Raw genomic sequence first — 26,921 nt, forward strand, 5'->3', positions numbered from 1 at the left:
CCTGGTGTAAAGCCTCCAGATGGACTCTGTTGGGTGTATAGTTACTTCTTTTCCTGAAGGCACGCTCCCAATGTGTATTTCTGTTCCATACAGCTAGCTGCCTGTTCCCATGTGCAAAATCAGACTTTAAATGTCACTACTTTGCAGCCAAGTTCATTGACTGCAAATGTGCTAACTACAGAGTATCCTGAGGCACAAGTCATGTTAGATACCTTTTCCGTATGTTTAAGGATTGCAGTGCTTTACACCAGGGCTTGGAATTGAGTGTTGAACCTTCCACCAGTGCCATGATCACAGAGAAGCTGATGAATTGCTTGATCACTCTGAAAATTACACCTAGGATTCAGATGTTTATATGTGGACAGCTGGCTCCTGTGTTGTGTCAGACAGTTAGCAAGTTTTTTATTGACTAGTGATAACTGGTAGTTCCCTAGGAAGGGTTTTAGAGGAAGTTGCTGTTCCTTTTCCCATTTATCTTCATTTTTTCTACCCCTTTTTCCTTTCAGCTGAAAATTCAGAGTTTTATTCAGGTGATGTTAGTATCTTTATTTTACTAAGAGAGGCTGGTAATTTGCTGCCGCTTTGGGAATAAAGATACTTCTGATGCCATGGCCTTTGTAGCATGTTATTGTGTTTGAGTGCCTCATGAGTTGTAGTGTGAACAGCAAGACATCTAACTTGTTGATTAGCTTTCTGTTTTCTTTGTCTGTGATAGATGTCCCATTTTTGCTGCTGAAGTTGATTATTTCCCAGCAAGATTTTTAGTACATAGTGCTGCTGGGTTTTATATTTGCAGCTCTCTTAATTACTTTAAGAGTGATAATTGCAATATGTCCAGTACATCTCCAGAGCTAGTAGTGTCAGGGTGGGGATCTTGGCAGATGTGGGTCATCTGAAACAGTGTGCTGTGGGATGAATGGGGCATTCTGAGTCTCTTCTGGCACTGTCTGCAAGACATAACCTCTGTGGTTTAGGATTTATTGTCTTTGTGATCCAGAAATACTCAGAAGTTATTAACAAAAGAGAAAGCAAAGAAATGGTTGGCAAGAGCAGCTACTTGTCAGTTCTACTGGTGTCCTAAAGCTTGGCTGTCTTAACTGGTACTTTGGAGTGATTCAGTCATGTCTGCAATTACTGGACACCTCTACTTAACACTAGGTAGTTGGGTTTGGAGGGCTTGGCCTGACTCTGTGATGGGACTTCTTCCACAGCTGGACCCTGAGCAGGATGCCTCCAGAAGAGGCTTGCACAGTGCTCAGGAGAAGATGGCATATTCTCTGGTGTCTGTGCCTGAAGGAAATGATATCTCCTCCATATTTGAGTTGGATCCTACCACCTTGCGAGGAGGAGACAGCCTTGTCCCCAGGTACAGCTAAGCATACAACTCTGTTTTGGAGGTTTCATTTCTGTCTCCCACTATTTTTCTTTAATCCTTTAGAAATAAGGTTCTTTCTCAAATTAATAAAGAAATACTTGACTGCCTGAAGCCTCACTTCAGTACCTTACAATGGAGTTATAAGTAACAGAACATCATTTTACAGATGGCAAAATTGAGATTGACTTCCTTTGCAGTGGATAAACTTGGACTAAGGGCCTTGAGTACCCTGTCAAGCTGCTCTCATGGCCTGTCTGTGTTATGTTAGCCGAGAGGTAACATCAGGTATTTAGCACTTCATTTTCTGTTGTTTACATGTCCTTGCTACTTAAAAGGTGCTGTACGTTGTAAAGATGCTCAGTCTGCAGGCTGTCTGTTCCCACTGAGAAAACATGGCACACTTGTTCCATCTAAGCAACTGTCTAAATCACCAGATACTCTTAACTTAGCAGAAGCTATCATGGCCACCAAAAGCAATGGTTCTGTCTGCCTTCTCTGTCCTTCAGGGTGCCATGATTGTGTGGAGAGAGGAGGTTGTACTGCTGCTGAGAGACTGGTTTTTGTTCTGGACTAAGGTGCTCATCTGGCTCTGGCTTGACATCTTTTATTAAAGAGCTGGTACATGCAAATCAGTGTCATTGCCAGAAATGCCTGAGAGAAGAGTCTGAGACTGCTGTCCTTGTGGGACTAGAGAAAATTCTTGCCTACTAAAGCTCATGATCTGGTCTCTTAATGGACCTATGATGCTTGTATAACATTGAGTAGCTATACAAACACTCAAAAATTCTCACACTAGGAAATACAAAATAGCTATCAGTGAGTTATGGGCTGGAAAATAAGGTAAGGGAGGAAGCTCATGGCTTGGATACTGTAATGTGAGGGCTTGAATAGGCTTAACTTGTTACTGTGCAGCAGGTGTTACACAACAAAATACAGAAGTAGTTCTGTTTTACAGCAGAATCTATTTCATTATATAAGACTACTTCCTAAATTAAATTTATAGAATGAACTAAGGGAAGAAGAGTCTTATTCTTGTTATAGTATGCAGGATGGATAAAGATGACACTCTTTTTCCCACTTGTTCCTGGCAACATCTTTCAATTTGAACAATGTGAAGATTTCCCATTTGGGAAACTGACTCGTGCTTTGAAACTTTTGACTTTTTTTCAGGAACTCTTACGTCAGACTTAGACACCTTTGCACCAACACCTGGGTTCATAGTACCAATATCCCTATTGATAAAGAGGAGGAGAAACCTGTGATGCTTAAAGTAAGTTCTGTTACTTTATGTAAGTGCATCCATTGATTTCTCTAGTTTCATTGAAGTGCTGTTTGCATAAGTTCGAGTCCCTTGAGACTGCGGGGTTTGTCAAACAGCAAGCAGCATAACAGTAATACATAGTGCCTACCCAGAATATTTTATCTTACAGGCTAGGTTTTCATGGTAGTTTACTAGTTATGCTGTTTAATTTCTGCTGTAATACAGTCATCACAAGGAGGTTTTTTTCCACTGTTTACAGCAACATATTGCAATCTCACCTGATGTTTCTCTGGATTTAGGAGCACCTTTGAGCTTGCACAGAGTGATACTGTTCTCTCAAAGTTTGATTTGATCAGTGGTCTTATATTGCCAAAGTGGAGTGTAGCTTTTCTTCAGTTTTATTATCTGTGAGTATATGAATCAGTGCTTTGTTTTCTGCCGTGTGATTTAATGGTAAAACTTCTCTGGGTTTCAGATTGGTACTTCTCCAGTGAAAGAGGACAAAGAAGCTTTTGCTATAGTACCAGTTTCCCCTGCAGAGGTTCGGGACTTGGATTTTGCAAATGATGCAAGTAAGGTTTTAGGTTCCATTGCTGGCAAGTTGGAAAAGGGAACAATAACCCAGAATGAAAGAAGGTAAGGAAACAAGATCTTGTTGTTTTCTTTACTCAGTAACTGTCTCTCTGAAAATTTTGTCTATGTATGCTATCTTAGGAGAGGGATTTGGTTCCTTGGTGAGATTTTAAAACCAAAAAAAGCTGATGGCTTTATTGTTGACGTCTCCATAGTGGAGGTTCTCAAGCCTATTCTGTGAAGCCCACCCTGTTGCTATGAGATGAGAGCATGAGAACTGTTGTTGTGGACTTGGAGGAATAATCCACAGCATACCTTTCCTGATGGGCTTTACAAATAGAGTGTGGGAATTTATAATCCACCTTGTGAAGACTGAACATATGACTTCTTGTAAATCCTCTGGCAGTCTGTGAGAAGTATGTGGCCACGCAAAAAGAGCATGGTGGGCTGTGTAAAACCAAGGCCTGTGTGCTTCTGTAGCCTATGTCTTGTATTTGGCCTTGGGAGATATTATCACCTGATTACTTTTTTTTCATGCCAATTTACAGAACTGCCAAATAGAACTTGGTGAGTGTGTAGTTGCTCTAAAGTGATATGATTGTCTTAGTGCTGCTGTGGTTTAGCTGTACAGTAAGGGGATATAGCAATAGGGAGCATTAGTTCCCAACTTTAAGTTCAGTACAAACCTATGTGCTTTATCCAGTCTCTGAGTCGGTCTCCAATTGATGTTCTTTTTCTCACTTAGTGTTTTGAAATCTATATAAACGTACACTGGCATTCTTTTAACAGAAAGAGTTTGGAGTCTTGTATTAACAACTTCTGGATTTCCTGTAGGTCTGTTACCAAATTATTGGAGGATTTGGTCTACTTTGTTACTGGTGGAACTAATTCTGGACAAGATGTCCTTGAAGTGGTATTTTCTAAACCCAATAGAGAACGGCAAAAGCTGATGAGGGAACAGAATATTCTGAAGCAGGTAGGCTGCATTTTTCTCTAAACACTGCCTACAAGAGGGCTGTCAGAAAAGAGAACCTAATAGTAGCGAGCCTGGCCAAATTATTGGAACCAAAAGATCCACTGAGTTTCTAGCTTGTGGCAGAATGTAAGCATCCCATTACTAGAATTAACAGCTACAGAATATGATGATGAGTAAAGGTGATTAACACCGTCTTCTGTCCAGGCTACTCTAGGCCAAGAAACTGGGTAACTATAGTGTATTTCTGATGTGCTTTTTAGCCATTTAAAGACACTGACACAGTGGTTTTACCCTAATTTTCATGAGATGAAGGCAGTGTCTCATGAGATTATCTTTGCTTTTTAATAAATCTATAGATTTTCAAGTTGTTGCAAGCACCATTTACGGACAGTGGCGATGGCCCGATGTTGCGGTTGGAGGAGCTGGGAGACCAGCGTCATGCTCCTTTCAGACACATATGCCGGCTTTGCTACAGAGTGCTGAGACACTCTCAGCAGGATTACAGAAAGAATCAGGTTTGAAATATGTCTGTACTTCTCAGTGGCACTAACACTGTTCCTGTGCTCCAAGAAAAATAAAGGCTGCATCCCATTAATTAAACCCTGCTAGGCTGTGCTGTGATTGTAGAGTCAGCAAGAGATTTTTGGGTTGCTGAGTTTTACTGTCTGGCATTTTTCATCTGTCAGACACTATCTGCAATGTAATTAGTACCAGTTCTAAGGGGAATTTAGGAAAACAACAGAATTACTAACTGGCAAATCCAGGTGAATTATAAGACTTTCTTTACTCTTGCATACTACAAGCTCCGTTGAAAGCTGGCCTATGAATTAAGGCTGATTGTTTTCCACTGCCATTTATTAAAAGTAATCTCATATCAGATAAGGATGAATGCCTTGGTGGGGTCTAGCCCGGGAGGGAGGGAGGTTAAGGTTATCTGTCAACACTTGCTTTCTTGGAAAACAGCAACTTGAATCTAATCCAGTTCACTGCTTGAGGTGTTGATATTGACAAACTGCTGTTTTCTGTTGTTGATTGTTTTCTTAAATTCTAAGAATTAATTATACCACCTTCCTTCTTCCCTCTCTGTTTTGAAGGAATACATTGCAAAGCAGTTTGGCTTCATGCAGAAACAAATTGGCTATGATGTCTTGGCTGAGGACACTATTACAGCACTGCTTCATAACAATCGCAAGCTCTTGGAAAAGCATATCACAGCTGCTGAGATTGACACTTTTGTTAGTCTTGTGAGGAAAAATAGGGAGCCCAGGTGAGATCTGTATTTCTAAGTATATGATTACCCTTTTCCTCAACCTTCTGACAAAAATCTGTACCTGCCAACTTGCTAGCAAGGAAGCACAGCTAGTTCACTTCTATTTTGGCACTCACCATAACTTCCCCCTCGGGCAACAGTCTCGCTCTGCAAAGTTAAAATGGAGTTCTGAATGTTTTCTTTCTGAAATGTAGATTGCTTCAGTCTAGATCTTAACAATGATTGATACCCTTTTGGCTCACGTTTTCCAACAGGTTTTTGGATTACCTCTCAGATCTGTGCGTTTCCATGAACAAGTCTATTCCAGTGACACAGGAGTTGATTTGTAAAGCTGTGTTGAATCCAACAAACGCAGACATTCTCATTGAAACTAAGTAAGTTAATGCCTTTAAAGGTGGTTTTCCTGGTGTGAAACAGAAAGAAGGTGTTTCAAAGCTGAGAGCACTGCTGGCAGGTCTAGAGAAAGCAGTTAAGTATGTGTAGGGACCTCTTCAGAAGAAATGGGCATTGATAGCAGCAGATGTCTGCCATGTGTGTTCACTCCTGCAGTCCGAACTTTTTTGGGTACCTCACACTTGGTCAAAGTAGACACTCTGTAGGAAGGTGTGCAGGACTCTGGGGACCTGATCCTCCTCTGGGCTTCAGGCCTTTGTCCGTAAGCTGTCTGAAGCATGCATTTCCTGGGTGCATGCCCACTGAGCTCACCCTGCAGCAAAGTAGAAGCTGATGCATCTCTGCTCACCTGTTTCACCCTTTGCGGTTAGGATTTTGGTCTCCAACTCTTAGCATTGCTCTGTCATTGCTGAAGCAATATCAGGCACCAAATCCCAGTCATCTTCCAAAAAGATGGATTTATTCAATATGTGGAATAGGGCATAGATAATCATTATCAAAATACTCCAAGAGGGAAGCAGGTCTCTGTCAGGTAGTATTTAAAACAAATGGATGAGAATATTCTTGCATATTTAATTCTCTTAATGAAATCATAAAGGCTGTATTTATTTCACCAGTACTTGAAGTTGCTACATTAATTATTTGTTCTTATCCTTATGTATTTAATTTTCCTTTTTTCAGATCTATGATCTCCTTTTTTTTCTGAAGAATTAAAAGCCCCAAAAGCCTTTTTAGTTTCAGTAGCTGATGTGTTTCTAGTTATTTTGCCACATAAATAAAAAGGAAGTGTCATTTAAGGGCTACAGAACTAACAGATTCTTAGATATTTTTGTTTACCAAATCCTTTCCTACTTTGTTGTATGCTCTTTGAACCGGTTCTCCTGTAAAGATGTTTTCTAAAGTCAGATGTGTCTTTATCTTCCCTTTATCTTAATCACTTCCATGGGGCTGAGATGTTGGTCTTTTTAAGGCTGAATAAGCCTTAAAAGCTTATACTCTAAATTCATGTTAACCTAATGCTTTTATTTAATAAAACCCAAAGATTTTATGTAGTTAACTGCCACCACTGAAAGAATAAGATAACTCTGCTTTTACTTTGCAGAGTTGAGGAATAAAATGTTTTTCTATATGCAGGTAAGATAAAATTAGTTACTTCTATGCCACCAGTACATTTTAGCAAGTGTCTTGAATGTTCTCAAAGATCTGCATGGTTCTTGGCAGTTTGTAATCTAACCTAACTTCCTTCTGGCAGGCTGGTCCTCTCTCGATTTGAGTTTGAAGAAGTGTCAAGTGGAGAAAATGCCTTGGAAGTTGGAGAAGATGAGGAAGAAGTGTGGTTGTTCTGGAGAGACAGTAACAAGGAAATCCGCAGTAAGAGTATCCGAGAGTTGGCTCAGGATGCTAAAGAAGGGCAGAAGGAAGATCGGGACGTACTCAGCTACTACAGGTTAACAGCACATGCAGTTGGCTAGCAAAGTTCATCAAGGCTGTATGGGGAGTTCTTTGGTATATAGGCTGTAGTTGTCTTGGGAGAAAGGATACTGGTTTCATGGTTAAAATCACTGTTAAGAGAATGAGCGTGAAGTCTCTCTGAAGTGAGAGCTAAAAGCACTAAGCCCAGTTATCAGCATGGCAAGTTTTAAACTGTTAATAAAAAATAGTTGAGGCTTAGAGTGCATTGAATTTGCACAGCACTTAATGCCTGTACTTCTGCTTGGTTTCCTGATAAGTAGGTGTTTTGAGAGAGCCTGCATGTTAACTACTTAGGTTACCTATATTCAGATGGTAGTTGGGGTGAACAACCGCTTGAGGGAACAATAGGATTTGAGCATGCCTATGACTTTGCTTTTGATTTTAAAGGAGTCACTGCTGTTCATTCTGCCTTCTACATTTCTCTGTAAGCTCAAAGCCTGTAGTGGCCCTGTAGTTCTCAGCAGGACAGTGAAGTTATGAAAATGCCACAAGTTCGGTTTGATTTATGTGCGGTGCTCACTTGTACAGCTTAAGATGTGCTTTTAGCAGTTTCTAACATGAAGCGATGTTTCCAGATGACTTGAGAAGACACAAAGTTCTTGGCGTGGTGTAAGATCAGGTTTCAGCCCAGACCAAATTCCTGTGTCTGGGTTATAAACTTCTGCGAGTAGCTTGACGGACTCGATTGTGGTGATGCAGAAAGTACGAGTGGATTGGATTTTGCATTATCTCTTTCATTGAACTGGTTCTGCCAATATGTGTTTCTGAGCCTGTTGGAAGGCTGAAGTCAAAGGGAGACCACTTGCTTTTATATAGAATTGATAGTGTTAATTACTTTTAGTCTGCATTATATACTTGTGGACAGACTTAAGACAAAGGGTTAGAACACAGTTTGGTCAAATTCCCATGAGGAGTGCTGAGTGTGAAAAGGAGTCTGCTCTCAATTAAATGTTAATTTCTTTAGGAAACCTCACAGCTGACGTTATTCGACACAAGCCTTTGAATGTTGGACATGTGCTTTTTGTCTGGGGGTTAATTAATCAGTCTGTTGAATGTGCATGACTTTAAATGCCAGTTGCTTGCTTTTAGGTCATGGACTGAAAATCTTAGGAATTGTTTAGTTTTTCCTCTCCTAATTCTTTCCCTAAAGGGAGCAGAGCTCAATAGTTGTTTCATCAGGTACCTAATTTTTAATGATTCTGTAGTCCATCTAAGGTTTTACCTCAGTGAATAACTGTGGCTCTAGCATCAGTAAAAGACATTTGGTCTTATACAGTGTTTAGGCTGAGTTGCTCTAAGTGTTCTTTGGATTCTTTTGTAGCTTTCCTAAACAGCATTACTTAATTCTATGTAACTCCTGGGAAAATACGATTACTCCTTTTATTCTATTTATCCACTGTTACCTTTTAGTAGTGTTTGATAAGGACTTTATTCTTTCCATAATAAGTATTACCCATATTAGTGGAAAATGTAAGATTGATTTGTTAATACATAAGAATATATCAGTACTACACCCAGTGGATATTCTGGAAATTAAAGTGTAAGCTGTTTATGTATTTCTTTTCTCCTGAAGATACCAACTAAACCTCTTTGCTAGAATGTGCCTTGATCGACAGTACTTAGCCATAAATGAAATATCTGGCCAGCTGGATGTAGACCTCATTCTCCGATGCATGTCTGATGAAAACTTGCCATATGATCTAAGAGCATCTTTCTGCCGGCTGATGCTTCATATGCATGTTGATCGTGACCCCCAGGAACAAGTAACACCAGTGAAGTATGCTCGTCTCTGGTCTGAAATACCTTCTGAAATTGCTATTGATGAGTAAGTACATGCTGGAATGGTGTCGGAAAGGAAATTACATCACTTGTGATGGCTTTAAAAACAAAACCAGATCAGCTCTCAACTTGTGCATTATTTATGCTGTTCCTGATTAAAAATTCAGAAAAATAATAAAAAAGCACACAATGTATTCAAACCCCATGGTTTCATTTGCCTTATGTATGCTCGAGAGAACTTTCCTTAGAACAACATAACCTTCCTGTATGTCCGTGGTGTAAGCTATGAAATAGGAGAGGTTTGTCTTCAAAATGCACAGTGATCACAGTGATGCTCTGGCTCAGATTTGAGTGATGTGGCAGGTGGCCTTGGGGTATGAAAGCAAGAGAGGACTGTGTCGTTTTTCTTCCTGCCTTATACAATTGGAGTATAGACTCTTCAAGGCAGATAGTCTGTATGGTAGTTTGCACAATCAAAAGCAAAACCAAGGGGGAAGATGCTGAAACAAGTAATGAGCTGGAGACAGTCACATTCCCTAACTTCCTATGGAAAATACTCTGATACAGTAGTGAAAAGCCTATGCAAAACCACAGCTAGCCTGGAGATGTGATTCCTTGACCATAGGGCTGTATTAACTCTTTGTAGCACAGATAATTTAAAATCTATACTACTTCAACTGTTCAGAACTCAGTTTTTCAGTTGGAGAAAAGTACATTTAAAACTCATGTTGAGTGTTAGGAATCTGAGTCTTGTCAGTATTAATAATGGTGTTTAGTGGTTTCTTGGTTTTCCCTCCCTTCTCTCCTTGCTAGCCTAGTTTGCTGAGAGAGATGCAGTAGACCATGTTCAACTTTAAATGCCAGAATAGAAAAACAAACAGCTTCAGCTCTGGCAGAGGCTACTCAGTGATACGTGATCAAACGGGAAAACAGAAGTAGTCAGTGAAAAGTGATGGAGATTCTTTTTCAGATACTCTCTGCATGTGCTGAGAAACACACCTAGAATTTGTATGAAGAAAAGTTAATTTCTACTTTGCATATATATTGGTTCTTACTTGGAAGAAAAATAGCATCCACAGTCAGCATCTCTTGGCCACATCCGTTCTCATTAACGTTGTACATAGCTTGTCATTGTTTCCACCAAAATAATGAGGGTTTCTTTTTTCAGTTATTGGGACAAAATTCTTTTTGTTTTCCTCAGGCATTTTTAAATAGTGCAAAATGAGCATATGGGATAAAGCAGCCAAAGCCAGGAAATTATGGTGTCGGCTTCCTGACTCCCTTGTTCGGCTAAATTATTTAACAGCCTTTAACTCTTGGTTTTGACAAACCAATGCAAAATGGTGTCGGGGGAAAAGAGCCCTGTGTATTTGCATGCTAAGTTTTGTGTTTTGTTTTTTGTTTTGTTTTGTTTTCCTCTTCAGCTATGATAGCAGTGGAACTTCCAAAGATGAAATTAAGGAGAGATTTGCACAAACAATGGAATTTGTAGAGGAATATTTAAGAGATGTGGTGTGTCAGAGGTTCCCTTTCTCTGATAAAGAGAAAAATAAGCTCACTTTTGAGGTAGCTATCCAGTTCTGATTTTATCCTTTTTTTATTATTATTTTTCATGGAATGTTGGTGTTTTTTTACAAGACCAAGTAGATTGACAAGTAATTAGTGAGTGCTGAGCCTGAGCAGGCTCCTCCTTTCCACTGTAGCCTTTTCTCCGCATGCAAGCAAACCCTGCTGAAGTTTGTGAGTTTGCAATGATAGTTCTTGAAGTACAGTAATGAATGTGAGCTTATGTCTGAGATTTGCAGCAGCTTTGTTTACTTTGTGTGCTCTTGGTGTTATTGCAAAGTCAAGCTTTACTGAAATAAATAGTCTCAGAAACTAAACACTTTCTGCATGCACAGTCTCTAGAGCTTAAAGCATTTCTCAGGAAGAGAACTGTAACTTACTGACCCATTAATATTGTCTGCAAATAAAATAAAATGTAGCAAATATATGCAATAGCATTCCCTAAATAGCTATTAATTTAAGAAAAGATGTGATATTTTTTTAAAAAGAGCAAACCCGATGTAATTGAGGGAATATATTTCAGATAATGGGGCTACATTAAATATTTGCAGTATAAGTGAAATTACTGCTTGTGGATCTTGAAGCAGTGCATGTGAAGGACTTTGGGGGAAACTTTATAATGTGGCAGCAATAAGCTTTAGATGTATGATTCTGGGGCTTTTTGTAAGAGAAAACCATGAAAAACATCTGTACATTTGCTCTACTCTTGACCTGTCTCTTCTGCAATGAGACAAATGCAGTATGATTTTACCTATAGAACATCAATTGTAGATACAGACTTTTACTTCAGTCATTGCAGCATTTGTAGGCAAGTAGAAAATTTTCTGATAAAATACAGACCTGTACAGTCTCAGGGAATTGCAAGGTACTATAGGAATAAGGCTCATAGCCAGGTTCTTGGTCTTTTCACTGTGTTAAGACAACTTGATTGTGATAGCAAAATACTTAGTATTAATCAGGCTTTTTATTATTATTTTGGTAGGTTGTTAACTTAGCCAGAAATCTGATATATTTTGGTTTCTACAACTTCTGTGACCTCCTCAGACTAACCAAAATCCTCCTTGCTATATTAGACTGTGTTCACATCACTACCATCTTCCCTATTACCAAGATGGCAAAAGGCGAGGAAAGTAAAGGTAAGGCTGAAAAACGATTGGCAGAACAGATCGTTCTTTGGTAGTGTCTAGTTCATCTCAAAATGTCAGTGTGGGTTTGGAATCTTTTGCTTATTTCTGTCCACGGCTCGGTTGTAAAGCTGACTAATGCCTAAATGAAAGAGGGGGAGGGAGGGCAGGGAGGTTCTGAAAGTACTGCAGTGTATCTCTTGACTTCCATCTGTTCCAGGGATTTAGGCGTCCACCTCGCCTTGTTTAATGTTGAGACAATTTCCCTTCATAGGATGTGAAGGGTTCTTGCCCTGTTAATGCAGCCCCATTACACCATCATAACCTTACCTGTTTGCCTGCCTCTCTGAAGGGAGCAATGTGATGAGATCAATCCATGGAGTTGGTGAGCTGATGACCCAGGTGGTGCTCAGAGGTGGTGGGTTCTTGCCCATGACTCCGCTTGCTGCTGCTCCTGAGGGTAATGTCAAGCAGACTGAACCAGAGAAGGAGGACATCCTGGTAATGGACACAAAGCTGAAGATCATTGAAATACTTCAGGTACTAGCAATGCACATTAACATAGCATCTTGTGGTATCTTTAATGTAAGTGTTAATATAGTGCCATGCTGCCTTTTAACTCATTTCTGTCTTATATGTGCTTCTTAAACTGGTGAAGCATTACAAGAGTGACTTTCAGGCGCGCAGGACTTGTGTGACAATATTATGCCATTACTGAAACAATTTAATAGGAATAAGTTTGCAATAGACATCTGTAAATTTAACAGTGATTTGTAAATGCCCATCTTGTGGAGCACTCATTTTCCACCTTACTGTCTACAGTAAGGGGAGTCTACAGGACCACCTTGCTAAGTCCCCCAAGGAAGGGGAAGACTCCTCTTTATACAGCCATCAGCCTGAAATGGTTTTTAACCATGTGCATTCCGGCCTTTCTGTCTCTTCCATCTCTGGCTTTCCTCAGTTGTTTGCTCCTAAGTCTTTGTGTCCCAAAGGGAAAAGTTGGTTTGGCTTTTTTTGGGATTTTACTTTTTTCCTGGCCCTTTTCCTAGCACTTCCTTGATCTAGATGTTGCCACAAAATTACTGCACTGAAATCCATCTTCCTTCCCTCAGTGTAGGAGTCCCTTTTCTGTTTGGTAACTTTATGGGCAAGTTCATGGAGGCCAGAATGCTGCAAAAGCCTTGTGGGCGAAAAGTATGCGAAGCAGCAGGAAAGCCATGGTGTTCCTTCCCCATGGCCCCGTGGGAGGCTTCGCACATAGCTGGGTTATGCCCTTCCCCTCAGCAGCAGATGCAGCACGTAGGGGAGGCTCGATTCACTTCCTTTCACCACTGCTAATTTTAGTTAAAGCCAGAACTTCTCTTATGGCCTGGCATGTGCAGTGGGATATTTTAGTGTGCCAGTATTCCCCCTGTTCCCATGGTCTGTTAAAACTGGCATTAAGCATTTTCTCCTAAATCTGAGGGAACTGTAAGTATTCTTATACATTATACTCCTTTCCTTAAGAGGGAGGGAGACCACCAAGAAGGTGGTCTTTGCTACACTGGAGTTTTCACTGGCACTAGCTAATGCCACCTGAGCTGGTGGCTGCTGCTCTGCTGTGCTTGTGGCAGCAGCCTGGCTCTTGGCAGCTCGTGTTCAGCTTCCTCTGCCACACATCCCTGGGAGCCAGCGCAAGGAGGAGGGCAGCACTTGCCTGCTAGATTCCTGCTGGTCTCAGAACAGAGGTAGAAATGCTGCTTTCCCAGGGAGACAGGTGAAGATGTCTCCATTGGGCAGTAATAAGGGACCAAAACTCTGCCTAAATCCTCTCTAAGTGTTTATTCCTGCGTGTATATCATCTGTTCATTGAAATAACTGGAAAAATAGTACTTTATTCTGGGGATTTTTAAGAAAACATTTGCTATCTCCTCGCCAAGTTAAATCCACATCTTTACTACACTGATCTTGCATGTTGGTAGCACTGCATTACTTGTAAATTGTGCACATCCTGGAAGCAGGCAAGTTACTTCAACATTTTTACTGCTTCTGTTTCATCAGTTTATTTTGAATGTGAGATTGGACTACAGAATCTCCTGCCTGCTTTGTATATTTAAACATGAATTTGATGAAAGCAATGCCCAGATGTCTGAATCGCCCACTGGAAGCAGTACTCAAGAAATGTCAGCTAATGTACCAGGTTGGTTATTTTGAAAGATGAGTTTGTGTGGGTTAGGGAAGACTCTTTAATCTTAGAGGTGCTATGTGGGTAACTGATCAGGTTCTTGCTTTGTCAGGTGAATGGTCCCACTGAAGCAGAGTACCCTGAGTGAGTAGGGATCATTTTGAAGTACCCCAAACAAAACTCAGGATTGATTTGTACGCTCTCCTACTCGTTTCCATTTGTAGTGTGACCAAGAGCCTGAGCCTTTAAAGGAAATCTGAAATAAACGTTATCATGTGATCAACCTCAAATCTTTTCTATTAATGTTTCTGGGTGGAAGAAACAGGTCCACAAAGTAACTGGATTTCATCCATCCCTTCCCCATGGACTGATGCCTTTACCTCCCCCCCACCCCTTCCAGATTTCTCTTTAACAAAGCAAGACACTGGGAGGTGCCTGTGTCTCAGTGCTGCCAGACAAGGGTATGAAAGTAAGCCATTGAAGAGCTTGTCATGTCCAGGGTTGTTCTTAATTTGAAAGCAGGGCAGTTATTGGACTGGGTAAATGCGGTGTTGTCAGTTGCTATATGGCTTTCCGGGGAGAAAGTATCCCCTAGTTAGGACCTGTACCATGTAGGTATAACTGGGCTTTAAAAGTGCAACTTATTAGACATCAAACAGTGTTTCTTCTTCAATTTGGGGACTGTATCTCTAGATGCAAAGGAGAAAGATAAGGAAAATGTGGTTTAGATGTGCAGTCTTCAAAGGGAGGAGACTGTTTCTTTTGATCTCACTTCAAAGGGATGTGTTTACTTTTTTCTTTGGGCTGCCTGTCCAGCAGCCCCCGGGGTTCCAGGGCCTTGGAAACAGGGCTGGCGGAGAGAGCAAGATCTCTTGGAGTGAGCTGAACTTTGAAAGAGAGGGGGTAAACATTTTTGGCAAGGATGTAGAATCCCGGTGTTCTCTTTCAATTCCCCTTTGCAAATCCTTGTGGAATACAGAGAGCTCAAGTCTGTCTCACAACTTCCATTTTGTAATTTCAGAATATTGGTCATTGCCCATGTGATAATATGTATCTTATACTGAAAAATGCAAGGACATTTTTTGGCTATAGAAGCCACAGGGGTATCGCTGTCATTGCTGAATTTATTACTTTAGAACTGCTCAAAGCTGAAGTTTGGCATTTTTTGTGGATGGCCCCTCTGAATGTCACCATGTCCCATCAGTGTCCTGGAATGATGGTGGTGCGATCTAAAAATAGGCAGGAGAGGAATAAGCCTGGAGGTTGCTGAAATTACTGCACACTTTAACTTGGGAGCTGGGAACAGGTTAACTAATTGTCTTATGTTGCCTTAGCAGGCAGCTTCAGAAATTTCTCAGCATTCTTTCAGCTCATTATGCCCCCCTTGCTTACACTTACATCACCACTTGCCTGTTAAAATGTTTTTAGGCTGCACAAACATCTTTGGTGCAACTCTGACATATTTGTCGTGTTTATTTTCTCAGGAGCTCTAGACTTTGAACATATTGAAGAACAAGCCGAGGGGATCTTTGGTGGAAGGAAAGTATCTCTTCACTAGCGCTAATCTTGGGGTAGCTCAGGAGTTGCCAGGCTGCAAGTCTCGGGGCTCCTGAGAAGTGGAAATTGCAGTTGAAAGTAAGGTAGTAACTGGGAAAAGGTTGGAAACGGCTGCCACAGTAACTTAGGCTTCATTTTCCTGAAATGCCTTTGATACAGCTCAAAGTAGTGTCCATTTGGATTAAAAGCCACGGATAAGGGACGTAAGTGTCCTTCACCAGAAAGATGTTCATGGGAGGGCTTCACTTGCGTGGGTGAAAGTCAAGTTGGAGGATTAGTGCATCTTGCATCTAAACTGAGTGCTGCAGTAAAATCTTCAGTGGAAGAGTTTGTGTAGGCAAGGATTTGGATTTCTACTGACACAGATATATATTTAGCCATCCTTTTTTGTATAATGCAGCATTAAACTGCACACAGAATCATAGAATCATTTAGGTTGAATAAGAACATCAAGTCCAGCCATTAACCTGGCACTCCCAAGTCCACCATTAAACCATGTCCTTAAGTGCAACATCTCTGTCTTTGAATACCTCTAGGGCTGGTGACTCCACCACTTCTCAGGGCAGCCTGTTCTAATGCTTGGCAACCCTTTTGGTGAAGACATTTTTCCTAATATCCAGTATAAACCTCCCCTGGCACAGCTTGAGGCCATTTCCTCCTATCCTATAGCTTGTTACTTGGGAGAACAGACCTCACCTTGCTACAACTTCGTTTCAGGTTATATGTGTGACAGAACAAAGCAAGCTGTACTTTCTATACTTGCCTGCCTTCTGGAGCAGCTTATAGCCTTTCTTAAATCACAGATCAGCAAGTTAGCAACAAAATTCAAATACTTGAGCTTGTCCTTAAGCTGCTCAGAGCTGCAGCTGTATTCTGTAAACCTAAGATAATTGATTACTGAAATGACGGTAGAAGGGGGAGAAAGATTCGCTTAGAGAATTAATAACCAGAGTTTTTAATGTAAGTGTGCAGACTCAGTTGGAAGCAGAATACAGATAAGATCCAGGAAAAACAAATAAAAACCTATGAGTTTGTAATGCTCAGCAAAGAAAGAGGGAAGAGGAGGATTTTATGTGCTTGACATGATTAGCATTGCAATCTATATACTGAGGTGGGGGCTTATTTCCTAAATAGTGAGGAACTTTAGTACCAGGAATAGGCAAGAAATATTTGAGCAATAAGGTGAAGGCTGACACAGGGACAAATATTTTGGCATAGTTTGACACAAAAGAAGTTTAAGTTGGATAATGTAAATTGAATGAAACACAAGATTCTGGAATAGCTTCCCTGTTAAGCAGGACACCAAAAAACCCCGTGTGTCTTAAGACAAGATTGGATAAATTTCCCCCCTTACTTAAAAGTAAGAAAAAAAAGTGTTTTCTGCCACCACTGGTTGGACTGAAGAGCCTGTTGGGACATTCAGTTTAATGTGCTAGTTAACTTGTACACTCTGTTTTCAGTGAGGAGAACACACCACTGGATTTGGATGATCATGGTGGCAGAACATTTCTGAGAGTTTTGTTACATTTAACAATGCATGATTATCCTCCTCTGGTGTCCGGGGCCCTTCAGCTTCTCTTCCGGCACTTTAGTCAGAGACAAGAAGTCCTTCAAGCTTTTAAGCAGGTATGTGTGTGTTCTCAAAGCATTATTCCTCCTCTGAACGTATGTGCTGCAGCTAAAAACAGTTCTTTTGTTCAACTAATGGATTGCATTCATGTAAGGTTCAACTGCTTGTTACCAGCCAAGATGTTGACAACTACAAGCAGATAAAACAAGATCTGGACCAGCTGAGGTCTATTGTGGAGAAATCGGAGCTTTGGGTGTACAAAGGCCAAGGTCCTGATGAGCCTATGGATGGAGTGCAAGGTGAAAATGAACACAAGAAAAAGGAGGTAATTAGGTTGTGTTGGCGCAAATTCATGTGTTAATATTTTATGAAGATGTAACTTTCCAGAACTGTGACAGAAAAAACATTTTTAGCACACTGCATAGCCTGGTGAGGCTGTCTGTGTTGCTCTTGTGTTAAGGCAAGAATAAGAGGAGAACTTTGTACAGTTGATGCCAATTAGTCTCAAGTGGACACTGCTTAGGATTAGCAGCCACTGAAGACTCTAACAGAGCGGTTGGTTTGGGTTTGCCCTGGCTTGGAAGTTGTGTCCTTTCAGCACTGACAGCTTGCATGGGCTTTGTATGGTGAAAAGTACCACAAATAATGTAAGGGCAGAGCTATGACAAAAGAGAACAGTGCTTTATCTGCACCTGATAATATGGGACTTTCTTGGCATACACACCTAGCCTAGAACTAATTAAACGCCTTTTGCCTCCATATAATTTGCAATCAAATAGAAAATACTGGGTGAGGGAATTCAAGAAATAGTCCCTGGGTTATGAACATTTATTGTTGGAAGTAAATCAAGGTAATTTAATTGTTGCTTTCCCTGTGCACAGTGAGGCACATCTTCATATCTGGGCAATGATGATTTAATAATAAACAGTAAAGACAGAGAGAAAGTAGGAAGGTTTTTGTGAGGATACGTGATTACAGGCAGAGTGTGGCAAGCACAGGAAAGGACAAGAGGTTGCCATCTCTGAAATCATCCCACCCTCATTTGTTAAAGGGGTCAGCGTGACTTGACAGGATAGTTGTGTGTTTTTCTGAGATTGTCTAGAAAACAGCAGAGTGACACTCCTGTCCAAGAAGAGAGTGGCCACTACCCTAAAACAGTCACTTTAGCCTTAATGAAGACAGTAGTATAAGTGACTAATAACTTGTCTGATTTTATCCTCAGGAAGGCCACAGCAAGTCCCAAAAGCCTGAAAGTACTAGCAGCTACAACTACCGTGTAGTAAAAGAGGTAACATTTTGCTTCTTGGTAGTGAAATTGAAGTGTAAATGAGTAACACAGCTCTGGAGAGCTGCAGCCAGAGGGAGGCACCCAGGAAAGTCTGAGTCACTCTTCCATTGTGGAAACTATTTGCTGAGTAATAGCATATCCCAAGTTGAATGAGAAGCCAGGAATATAATAAGCACGACGTGTATTCTTAATGGATTAGTGAGAAACGCGACTTTTTGCTGCTGTTTCAATGGTAACACAATATTTTTATTGTTAAAGCCTACAAAGTAAGCAAGTGGAGAAGCTATTTCATTTGCCCTGTCCTGAGTATCTTGCCCTCTAACCCACTGTGCTATTGAGATTGCATTTGTTTTTAAAAATACCAGACCAAGAGCATGCTTTGGCACTGGCGTGAGCTAATGATCTCTCTGTGGCTCCGTACTGTGGAGCTGCATGCTGAGTTCACTTGACATGGCTGAGTTGTGCAGAACCAGCCCTGGTTAGAGGTGCCAAGGATGGCGCCCAGACCAGTGAACTGCTTTCCTTGCCCGTGCTGGGTGGAGCAGGGCTGTGATGGTTGATGTGTCCCTGGAGCAGTGCTGAGGAGGATGGTGGCTAATGCTCGAGGGGGCAGTAGATGCTATCACTGTCTTCTGTCCCCATGTGTCCCCTTACCTCTTCTCCTTGAAAGCCCAAGATGTGATTTTGTTGCCTAAAGCCATTCTGGTCCATGCAGATATATTCTTCAGTGTTGCTGCTCTGTAGCAGCCACCTGATGTGCTCTGAAATATAACCCAGAATCTTGGCTCTAAATCAAGTCTCTTTTCCAGATCCTGCTGCGGCTCAGCAAGCTCTGCGTTCAGGAAAGCGCCTCGGTCAGGAAAAGCCGTAAGCAGCAACAGCGGCTTCTGAGGAACATGGGAGCTCATGCAGTTGTGCTGGAGCTGCTGCAGATCCCTTATGAAAAGGTTGGGTTTCTATATGGCTGTCACCTTGCTTCGTGTCATGTTGATGGGCATTTAATACCTCCTGTGAACCTTCTACCTTTATATTGGTTTTGTGGAAACTATTTTATATAGCCTCATGGTTTGTGAAATACCCACACTTCAAAAATGACAGGGAGCTTATATAAGCTTTGTGTGTTTGAAGTCTTTGAATATACAGTGTTATGTGCTATTCCCTGGAGAAATACTTGTCCTTCATAGCTCAGAGTAAGACCAAGGCTGAACTCTCAACTCTTCACAGAAGGTGTGTTCTGCCTTGAATTTAAGTTATATTGGTGGAAGCAAACTATTGCCATGAGGTAGCCTTATGACAGCCATCCTGGGAACAAGAAGGGAAATGAGGGTGCTTGGTCTCCCAGGGATTTATCAGCAGGTCTGACCAGTAGCTAAACAGAGACCCTCCCAGTTGTTGGGACCCAGACTACCCCTTAGAACTGAATATATAACTGTCTCGTCAGGCATGGTTTGCTGTTCATAACTAGCCATATCAGAGTGTCATGTAATGTCAGTGGTGCAGTTAGAAGCCCACTTTGACCGGCTGCTGTACAGTTTGAACTTGCACAGCACTGCATTGTGCTGACAAAGCACACTCTAAGTTCATTGTGTTGACTGCCCATTAGTCACAGGTGACAGGTACTCATCATTGCATAGGTGAGGGAGCTTTTCACATTTTCCTAGTCACTCTGCTGTCCTCTGTTCGAAACTCTACAGGTTTCTGAGAACCAGTAATTCTAGGCAGTAGCTTTGATTAATGTTAAGGTAAGTCTCATGCTGTCTTGCTTCATATTTTGATAAAAACAAATCGGTAGCAAAAACATCCTCCAACACCTCTTGTCACCTTTCTGTCCCATGCATGTAAATACATACCGGGCAGGCACTGGGGAAGGTGTTTTACCCTTGGAAACATATGAAACTCCTTAAAAATAAAAGCAGACACTAATTTTTCCAAACTGCATCTTATACCATCAGCGGACTGGTAATCCATAGTGATGTCAGAGGAAAGGCATCAATTCCTGAACTGTACTTGGAAGCATGCAAGTAGTGTGCAGATTCCAGTAAATATAAATTGGGCAATAATAACTTTCCATCTCTTCTTTGCCATGAACTACCTATCTGTTGCTGCTGAAATGCATTTCAGTGGAACATGGCAATATTCCTGTGTAGCCCTAAGGTGATGATGTGTGGTTTGGCCAATGTACTGGTATGTTCAGAAGTGTAAAAGTGACTAAAGCACGTTGCTGGCAGGCTTGGCCATGGAGTACGCAATTTTAGAGAATAAACTACTGTAATTTCTATTATGGTCTTTATTTTTGATGATCTTTAAAACTGTGGAGTAGGCCAAGCTCATCCTTAATGTCTGTGAACTGGGTGGAGGTTTGTTTTTACTTCGGGGTGTGAGAGACGTGACATTTCCCTTGCAGAGCTGGAGCTGTGGCTCATCCAGTACTCGCCTGAAAGTGAACCTTCAGAATCTTTTTAACCCCATCTTATTTGTCATGCAATCACAGGCTGAAGACACGAGGATGCAGGAGATCATGAAGCTTGCACACGAGTTTTTACAGAACTTTTGTGCTGGGAACCAACAGAACCAGGCATTGCTGCACAAACACATAAACCTGTTCCTTAACCCAGGGGTAAGAATAGCCTCATGTCATGATTTATTTTTTTCTAGCAAGAGAGGAGAATGGATTCTCTTTGGTGACTGCCTCTGGGCCTATTCTGATGCAAGATTGATTGAAGGGGTCACATTCTGTTCGCATTCTAAAGCCTCAAAAGCTGGCAAGAACTGTTTGTTTAGGACCAGTATAGAAAGTTCAAGGGCTGAAGAGGACTGAAAGTAGTCTTAGATACTACAACAAGCCAGTGTGTTGAAAGAGTATGTCCTCAGAAATGTTCTTTTTGGTCCTGCACTTCGCAGGAGTGTGGACTTTGTCCTGACCTCTGTGTGGGGTTGGTTGGTTGGGTGTTCTCTGATTTGTTTCTTTCATCCCCTCCATTAGATTCTGGAAGCAGTAACAATGCAGCACATTTTCATGAACAACTTCCAGCTTTGCAGCGAGATTAACGAACGCGTTGTTCAGCACTTTGTCCACTGTATCGAAACGCATGGCAGAAACGTTCAGTACATAAAGTTCCTGCAGACAATTGTCAAGGCGGAAGGAAAATTCATTAAGAAATGCCAAGATATGGTAATGGCTGAGGTGAGAGCTGCAGAGATTTGCAAGGTCTGAACAGAAGTTTTCACATACCATTTGGTGAAAATGACAAATTGATCCTCTCGCTTCTGGGACTGCCAAGAAGCTGACAGTTAGCTCTCACAATGCAAAAAGAGCATACAGCTACGAGAAAGCACAGGCTTTTTGTGACCGAAAGCTTTCTGAGCTCTTCACCCATAGGTATAGCGAGTGGTTGCTTCCTTAATGATACTTACAATTTACTTTCCAGGGTTCTATGCAGCAGCATGTAGGTGGGCTTAATGAAGCAACAGGGCCTTTCTCTAGCAAAACTGGCTAGAAAAGAAACCATTTCATTTCATGATCACTAATGCAGAAGGAAAGTTTTACCGTGATAGTATTTTGATGGGGATTTCTTATCTTACCAAGTCCTACGTATTCAACTGTTAAGTACTGAAGGGGTCTGAGGGTCTTCATAAGTTTAGGTTTGTAGGCAGCTGGGAAATTGGGCTGTCGGGGTAGAAGGGAGAGGTAATAGAAAGGTGAATAAATCCCTTTAAGTTGGATTTTGGATGTAATCTGTTTGACATTGAGTGTGTTTGCAAGTCTGGATTTTTATTGGCCTCCTCAGCAGGGGGAGCCCAAGGATCAGGTTTGTCAAGCTCTGGCTTTTGTCTGTCGGTCTTACTCGATTGATCCAAGGTCTGCCATAGTTTGTCATTCAGTTCAAAAAGGGTTTTGTGAGCTTCTCACTGTGAGTCATGTTTGCGAGGTGCTCAGTAACTGCCTTCCATGGGGGTCAGCAGCTGCTGAGAAAAGGGGGTTGCCTTGGGGGTTGCCTCCTGCATTTTAGCTAGCTGTTTGCCCCAAGCCCTGCAGGAGGATAGCCCCAGACCCTGTGTGATCAGAAGTGCCCACACTTGGTTTACTCATTCTCCTTCTCTTTATGGAGTTACAGGAGGACTGAACTGCTCTGAAAATGTGGCTGTCCAGGTCTCAAATGTGAAGCTGATAGAAATCTTCAGTGTGTGACTTAACATGTCACTTGTTAGCCTTGGAAAATTGATGATGTTTGTTCAGAAGGGTGGAATTACTGAGCCCTGCAGTCCTCCCATCCAGCATGTCCCTGGGGCGTTCCTCTGGTCAAAGCAGTATGTCTACAGCTAGCTGTATTAAAAAGTCAGCTGAGGCAATATATGTGAAATAAAAAAGCACAATGGAAAGTCACAAGCTTCTTGGCACAACTTCTGTCTAAGCAGTCAGTTGGATTGACTTTGAAGTTCTTCAGCTCAGAAGTGGTAAATTCTTTGAGAAAATGTCATACTTGAGCCCTCTATGAAGGCAGTGCAAGGGGAATGCCCAGCTGACATGGTGGGCTGTGCTCCTTTTAAGTGTCTAAAGAATAGCTAATCTGGATTTGCACTGTAACGGTCAGGCTTCAGATTAAGGGAGGATGCTGTGTTGATATGCATGGGCTTTGATCTGCTGATGGAATATTTCTCTTTCTTGGTAGCTGGTGAATGCAGGAGAAGATGTCCTAGTGTTTTACAATGACAGAGCCTCCTTCCAGACTTTGGTGCAAATGATGAGATCAGAGAGGGATCGAATGGATGAAAACAGCCCTCTGATGTACCACATCCACTTAGTAGAACTGCTTGCTGTGTGCACAGAAGGCAAAAATGTCTACACAGAAATAAAATGCAACTCCCTTCTTCCTTTGGATGACATTGTTAGGGTAGTAACCCATGAGGATTGCATACCTGAGGTGAGGGCTGTTTGAAGGCACTGGCCTGTATCTACTTGTAATATGCTGATTTTGGGTGAAAGAGATTCACTGTTGCTGAATCTGGGCCAGGGAAGAGTGATGGTACAGGTGGACAGCAAGCTGTGAGCTGGGAAACTGGATTCCTTCCCTGGGTCTACTGTCAGCAGCCCCAGTCAATCTGGATAGTTAAATGCTTTTATTCTTGTTTCCCTGCCCTTAAAATGGGGATGTGATGCTGTACTTGGTTATTTTATAGGGTTCTTGAGGCAGAGAGGTTTATGGAGTATGCTGCTAACCTTGAACAGATGGTTCTGCAGAGCTGGAAATGATTATTATGCTGACGTTTTGTCTGCAGTTATCCTGGTGTTTTTTATTGGATGATGCCTTGCTATTCATGGCATTAAATTTCACCAGTGCTTAAATAAAAGGAAGAAGTAGAATTACAAATTATTTATATAGCAGTTTTGATGTGACTTTATATTCATTCATAATAGCATTCAGGTTTTTATTTTCCAATGGTAATTTTTTTTCCCCTGCTTTTAGGTCAAAATTGCATACATCAACTTCTTGAATCATTGCTATGTCGACACAGAAGTAGAAATGAAAGAGATTTACACCAGTAATCATATGTGGAAGCTATTTGAGAACTTCCTGGTTGACATCTGTCGGGTATGGTTTCTGTATCTAGGAACTGAATTCAAAAAGCTTAAACGAACCTATTTAGTTTAGGGCAGTAAGAATAAGACATAACAGTGCATCAAGGCAGTAAGTACCCTAAATACTGTGTTCCTTCAGATTTATATGTGCCTTCTTTTCCGTATGCCTGTGGATTTCATTAGTCATATTCCATGGAACACATTAATATTTTCCTTTAAAAAAGAAAAAAAAACCCAAACACCAGCAAACCAAACCTCAGAAAAGCCCCACACCCTGTTCCTTTGTCTAATGCCTTTTTCTGTTCTGCCACCTGGCTTGCTTATTCTGGCCAGGGTATGTGAGCTCCTTCCCAAGCAATAGTTGACGTTTTTTGGCAGGTCAAGACAAATTTTTTCCAACCTTGGCATGTGCTTGGCCATATGGCTTTTTGCCTGGGATTCCAAGTATTTCCCCATACGAAAGCATTACACCTCAGTCCTCCCTCTTCTACTACTTTCTTTTCTCTAAGGCGCTCTGTTTTTTTTTCCTTCCTCCTAAAAATGCTATATGCCAACACACCAAAACAGCAATAATACTGGGCTTTTGCTTTGGGGTGTGCTGGAAATCCAGAGACCCAGGTGTCATAAATACCACTGTGGTATGGAATTGCTGTGACTACAGCAGTGTGAAATCAAGAATGCCAGTGTATAACACTTGTTAATCTACCATGGTTGAGCTGTGTCTGACCCAAGAATGAATTCTCTTGCAGGCTTGTAACAACACCAGTGACAGAAAGCATGCTGACTCCATATTGGAGAAGTACGTTACAGAAATAGTGATGAGCATAGTCACCACTTTCTTCAGTTCCCCGTTCTCTGATCAGAGCACTACTTTGCAGGTAGGAAAATGTGGAGGGACAGGAGAGTGAAATTATGCTGCCAATGTAATTATGTTCATTCCACTTTGGTTCCATTTACCAGTTAAACAGAAACACATGTGTTTGTAATGTGGAAGCAAATATGCATTCGTTGTGATTGGGATGTTTCTTTTGCTGCAGAAGTGGAAAGTTTTTTAGACCAGAGTACAAACATTTTTCTAGAGAAGCTCAAGTGGCGTTACTTCATTAGTGAATTCAGCTTTGTACTACCACTGACACCACACAGGTCTTTTGGAGGTAATTTCAATGTGTCATTCTCAGGTTCTGGGTGAGAAAATCACACTGTAAGTAGGGAGATGAAGGGTTTTTTCCCTGTTCAGTATTGCAGATGCATCTGAAGGCTCTGGTCATCCTCTTAGCAGCCATGGATCAGAGTACAGTTGAGTAAGATGATGTGGGCAGGTGTAGGAAAGCAAACAGCAGTTTTGCACAGTGGTAGTATGTCATGTCAGCTGCCTAGCAGTGGTAAAGCAGTAGCACAGCAAGAAGGAGTTCTCCAGAGTGCCATAAAGAAGGAAGATAAAGCTTTGGTGGCAGGCTTTCCAGACAGGAGTGTTGCATTACAGAGGGTGCAAAACTGATTGTTTAAAGAAAGCATCTTTTTATAGGAAGATTCTAATTTCCTTTATAAACATTCCAAATTAAAAAAAAAAAATAATCCAGGAGTTCAAATGTGTTTCATTAAGCTGAGTCCTGTTATTGTCTTGTTTAAAAGTTGGGGAAACATGGAGAAGCTTAGAACTTCAGTGGGGTGACAGAAGGTAGAGATTTCCGCAGCAGAACAGCAGTGTCAGGACATTGCCCTAATATTTGTATTGCAGCACAAAGATAACATCATTCTTTTATTCATAAATAACTTTTTGGGAGGAGTGTGGGTGGAGTGGTCAGGTGCCTGGCAGGTCTGTCAGAAGCTGGAGTATGGTAGCTGTTGAAACTTGATGCAGCCTCATCATGCCCAAGGCAGTTGTTCACAGTGTGAACTCCAGGTCTGTAATTCAACACAACTGGCAGCACAAGTAGGAGGCATCTGGTTAGTGGCCGTAAAGGGTATCTGGCAATTTGATGTCAGTCAAGGAAGCCATGCTAAGCCTTTGGATCATGGTGTGTTGCCTGGGTGACTGCCCTGCTCTGGGGAAGTATCCATAAAACTGCTGCATGACTGTGCATCAGGTAAACACTTTTTGCTCAGTATGAGCAATAATGTTCCTGCTTTTGCTTTACTGGCTACTTGTATCTCTGCCCTCCATGAGTCAGGATGTGTATTTAACCCCCCGTATCTGGATAACCAGTGGCCAGCCTGATCTAGCCAACTCTTTAGCGTTCAGCACAGCTCTGCTTCTCATAGGCTTAGACAGCCCTCCTTATTCAGACAAGGAGATAGTCACGCTGAAAGCAAGAGAGCTGTGTGTTCAGATTGGCTCAAATGCTCATAAATTGCCAAAGTGTGGGTATTGCCTGTGAGCGTGCAGAGAGCTGCAACAGCTGTGTTTGGGCTGAGCAACTTTATTAGGGTTGCGTCTTAACACACACAAGTCTGAGCAGTGCAGCAGTTGCTTTGCTCCTCATGGACTTTACCATGTCAACCACTATTTGGTATCAGCCTCCGTGTTAGTTTGTCTGTCAGAACTTTTATCAAAAGAGAAGAGAAATTGAGATCAAGTTAGCCTTGCCCCTAAGTTCTGCTGTTCTCTCTTCCCTCTGTAGTGTATACCTTGGCTGTCATGCTTTTAATTGTCATCTCTGAGCATACAGCATTTGAACACACTTCCTTACCATCATATTTCGGCCATCTGTTAATTTTATGTCAGTGCTTTTTCTTTAGCTTCTCAATCTCTCCTTCTGTCTAGGAGGATGGAGTAACTTACTTCTCTTTTTCCATCTCAGTTGATAGCTTTGTTTTCTCTGTCTTACCTAGATCTTTGCATTACATCTCTAAGCTTAAAAGCTCCCTTTCTCTCTGTTTTCCTGCCTGTCCTGACTCTTGTCCATAACAAGGCACCTTCCCATCTGAGTGCAGCCCATTGGACCACCTAGCTGGTGTACATCACTGGGTGGGA

General features: G+C 41.5%; 1 protein-coding gene across 2 annotated transcripts in view; it reads left to right on the plus strand.

Annotated features, from left to right (window-relative positions):
- Positions 1 to 26,921, plus strand: part of ITPR1 (inositol 1,4,5-trisphosphate receptor type 1) — a 171,001-nt gene that overhangs the window by 56,804 nt on the left and 87,276 nt on the right. For both annotated transcript variants that reach the window (XM_062630383.1, XM_062630384.1), the window contains exons 13-35: positions 1,212 to 1,366; positions 2,546 to 2,645; positions 3,112 to 3,272; positions 4,044 to 4,185; positions 4,542 to 4,700; positions 5,280 to 5,452; positions 5,710 to 5,829; positions 7,101 to 7,295; positions 8,895 to 9,146; positions 10,525 to 10,666; positions 11,649 to 11,802; positions 12,143 to 12,330; positions 13,831 to 13,969; positions 15,439 to 15,497; positions 16,976 to 17,137; positions 17,236 to 17,406; positions 18,304 to 18,369; positions 19,179 to 19,316; positions 20,861 to 20,986; positions 21,353 to 21,553; positions 23,040 to 23,291; positions 23,835 to 23,960; positions 24,697 to 24,825. In XM_062630383.1, the coding sequence (XP_062486367.1) occupies positions 1,212 to 1,366; positions 2,546 to 2,645; positions 3,112 to 3,272; positions 4,044 to 4,185; positions 4,542 to 4,700; positions 5,280 to 5,452; positions 5,710 to 5,829; positions 7,101 to 7,295; positions 8,895 to 9,146; positions 10,525 to 10,666; positions 11,649 to 11,802; positions 12,143 to 12,330; positions 13,831 to 13,969; positions 15,439 to 15,497; positions 16,976 to 17,137; positions 17,236 to 17,406; positions 18,304 to 18,369; positions 19,179 to 19,316; positions 20,861 to 20,986; positions 21,353 to 21,553; positions 23,040 to 23,291; positions 23,835 to 23,960; positions 24,697 to 24,825 (3,510 nt within the window). The remainder of the gene's footprint in view (positions 1 to 1,211; positions 1,367 to 2,545; positions 2,646 to 3,111; positions 3,273 to 4,043; positions 4,186 to 4,541; positions 4,701 to 5,279; positions 5,453 to 5,709; positions 5,830 to 7,100; positions 7,296 to 8,894; positions 9,147 to 10,524; positions 10,667 to 11,648; positions 11,803 to 12,142; positions 12,331 to 13,830; positions 13,970 to 15,438; positions 15,498 to 16,975; positions 17,138 to 17,235; positions 17,407 to 18,303; positions 18,370 to 19,178; positions 19,317 to 20,860; positions 20,987 to 21,352; positions 21,554 to 23,039; positions 23,292 to 23,834; positions 23,961 to 24,696; positions 24,826 to 26,921) is intronic.

Source organism: Pezoporus occidentalis, unplaced genomic scaffold (genome assembly GCF_034315485.1).
Source record: "Pezoporus occidentalis ecotype Australia unplaced genomic scaffold, CSIRO_AGI_Poc_V1 ctg35, whole genome shotgun sequence".
Lineage (NCBI taxonomy): Eukaryota > Metazoa > Chordata > Aves > Psittaciformes > Psittacidae > Pezoporus > Pezoporus occidentalis.